The sequence below is a fragment of the Anopheles cruzii genome, unplaced genomic scaffold (assembly GCF_943734635.1).
Source record: "Anopheles cruzii unplaced genomic scaffold, idAnoCruzAS_RS32_06 scaffold03078_ctg1, whole genome shotgun sequence".
Lineage (NCBI taxonomy): Eukaryota > Metazoa > Arthropoda > Insecta > Diptera > Culicidae > Anopheles > Anopheles cruzii.
The window spans coordinates 1-2,482 of NW_026456663.1; the positions used below are offsets into that span (position 1 = coordinate 1).

At 52.9% G+C, this 2,482-nt stretch overlaps 1 protein-coding gene across 1 annotated transcript; it reads left to right on the top strand.

Moving 5' to 3' along the window:
• The first annotated feature begins 495 nt into the window (after nucleotides 1–495).
• On the top strand, nucleotides 496–2,344 carry LOC128276927 (serine protease inhibitor 28Dc-like). The gene is made up of 2 exons (XM_053015387.1): nucleotides 496–1,055; nucleotides 1,142–2,344. The coding sequence occupies exons 1-2, from the start codon at nucleotides 496–498 to the stop codon at nucleotides 2,031–2,033; spliced, it is 1,452 nt and encodes a 483-aa protein (XP_052871347.1). The 3' UTR covers nucleotides 2,034–2,344.
• The last annotated feature ends 138 nt before the right edge of the window (nucleotides 2,345–2,482 follow it).

Consider the following 2,482-nt stretch of genomic DNA (forward strand, 5'->3'; position numbering starts at 1 on the left):
ATCAAGAGTTTGTGTCAATTGCGATTCTCGTTCTCCTTCGATCACTGCCTGCGGCGACGTGCCTCGAATGCCATCTCCTGATTGAGACACTTCGCAGAACTTTATATTAATTAAAATTCGTTCCATCACGTACCGTCTCCGTTTGCAGCGTCGGGTAACGTGCGGTGTTTGGTTTGAACTGCAGATTTATGATCGCTGCCTACGGGAGGCACGACTCTACATCAGGCGTCACGCGGCCACGGTGTATTTTCCGCTGGTTTGGGAATTTCCGTCGATAACTGGCAAGGCCTGTTTGTGTGTTTCGTACCAGTTAAAGGCGAATAACAAGTGCCAACGTTCCAGTAGTTGCGAAACAGATCACGCCCACAAACCGGTCACTTCTGGTTGCTCTTACCCTCTGCGACCCTCTGGATGCTTTCTGAGGTCTTCGGCACTAAATCATCCGCTTTATTAATAATCAAATAATCCTGTTCCTAATTTTATTTAACAGCTACAATGAAGTCCTACCAAACAGTTTCGTTCACGCTATGTCTTCTGCTGGTAGCAGTGGCCGATGGTCAGTGGTCCCGCCGATATACGACCAGCTACACACCGTTGGTACGCAAGACAACGCGGAATTTCGCGTCGCGGCTAGGAGCCGACACGGGCCCAACGACGGTCGCTCCGGTCCGCACTCCCAAGCCACGCACCAGCTTCGCCCAGCCACCGCAGAATGATCCGCGGGTAGCGCAGTCGGTGGTGGATTTCATGATACGGCTCAGCAACACGATGGTGCAGCAGCAGAGCAAAGCGGAGCTGTTCTCGCCACTCAGCGTCTCCATGGTGGCCCACCTGTTGTACCTCGGCTCGAAGGGGGCCACGCATGCCGAGTTCAGCAAGGTACTCATACCGCCGGGCATGGAATGGAAGCAGCTACACCGCAGCTACGGAGGAGTGCTGGCTAACCTGATGTCACCGACACCGATCGATGCGCTGCAGGAACCGTGGCGCCGCCAGACCTGCCCGAAGGAGGACGATTACGATTACGCAGACGAACGATCAACTCCGACCCCAAAGTAAGTGTCACTAGCTGCGTATGGCCCTTTCCTACGTTGGAGATTGGCTACATTTTTAACTGTGTTCGTGTTCCGTGTTCCATTAGATCTCAAATCAATCGGGTGGCCAACGGCATATTCTACCAAACCGGGCTACCGATTCATCAGCAGTACGTGAGGTTGGCGCGTGAAATCTACGGCGCGCTGGTGCATCCATTGGACCTGAACGCGGACGACGCACCCGCGACCATCAACCAATGGGTGAGCCACATGACCGCTGGCAGGATCAACAAAATGATCGAGGGCCCGCTAGGTGGCAACTCCGGGATGGTGGTCGCGAACGCGCTCTACTTTAAGGCCAAGTGGAGGAATCAGTTCGACGGGCTGTCAACGCGCGACGGTCCCTTCTTCCCGGACGGTTTCGACGGTCCGTCGTACCGCGTGAAGCTGATGACTCTCAGTGCCTGCTTACCGTTCCACCGGACCCGCGATGCGGCGGATGTGACGATTCTGGGACTTCCGTACCGCGACGACACCACCACCATGTATCTGATCCAACCGGCAAACTCGAGCCGGGCGGCGATTCGACGGCTTCAGGCTACGCTCAATGGAAAAACGCTCGACACGCTGATCGGCCGCATGAAGCTGCAGAAGACGAGCGTCCGACTGCCGAAGATGCACCTGCGGAGTAGTGTCGATCTGACCCAGTCCTTCCAGCGGCTCGGTTTCAATTCGATCTTCAGCCCCGCCAAGAGCGATCTGACGAACATGTTTCCGGCGGGCAACGGTGGCCAGAAACCGTACGTCAACCAGATCATACACAAGTTGGACCTCTCGGTTGATGAGGAAGGAACCGAAGGGGCCGCTGCTACGGCTGCGCTTATCGATCGTATCGGATCGCCAGCGTTTTTCAATGGCAACACACCGTTCCTGCTGTACGTGAGACACGATTCCACCGGACTGCCGCTGTTTTACGGCCCTGTGTTTGATCCCCGATAAAGCATCGGTTGGCGTGGAAGAGTGGTGCGAAACTGATTACCGAAGTATTCCCAGGACTCTCGCCAGTCCTTTAGTGTTAGACCAAAGAGTCGTATGTGTTAGGGTTACGTGCTAGCTTTCTATGCCTATTTATTCTCACCAAACACCGGAACTGGAAGGCGCGATCTGGTAGTGTAGTGGCTGCAAAATTGTAACTTATAAATTGACGGTATTAGCTAGTTTAAGTGAGATGAATCTTGTAAGACAGGTACTGTTTGTATTTAGGACCAGGTTACAATGGAATATCCATTGGGTAAAATCGTTCTCGAAGTGGCAATAAAATTTTATGCTTAAGCTAAATGGATATTGGTGTTTGTGTTTGTTTACTATTCATCAGGCAGTTTTCGGATGTGTCGAGGGAATCGGCATCATGAGCATTCCATTTGCGAGTCTATTCTCGAATTCAAATT

Bases quoted from the DNA above. Each gene is read 5' to 3' on its own strand.
- LOC128276927 (XM_053015387.1), top strand. From the start codon at position 496: ATGAAGTCCTACCAAACAGTTTCGTTCACGCTATGTCTTCTGCTGGTA. The intron at 1,056-1,141 runs GTAAGTGTCACT...GTGTTCCATTAG, and splicing joins CGATCAACTCCGACCCCAAA to ATCTCAAATCAATCGGGTGG.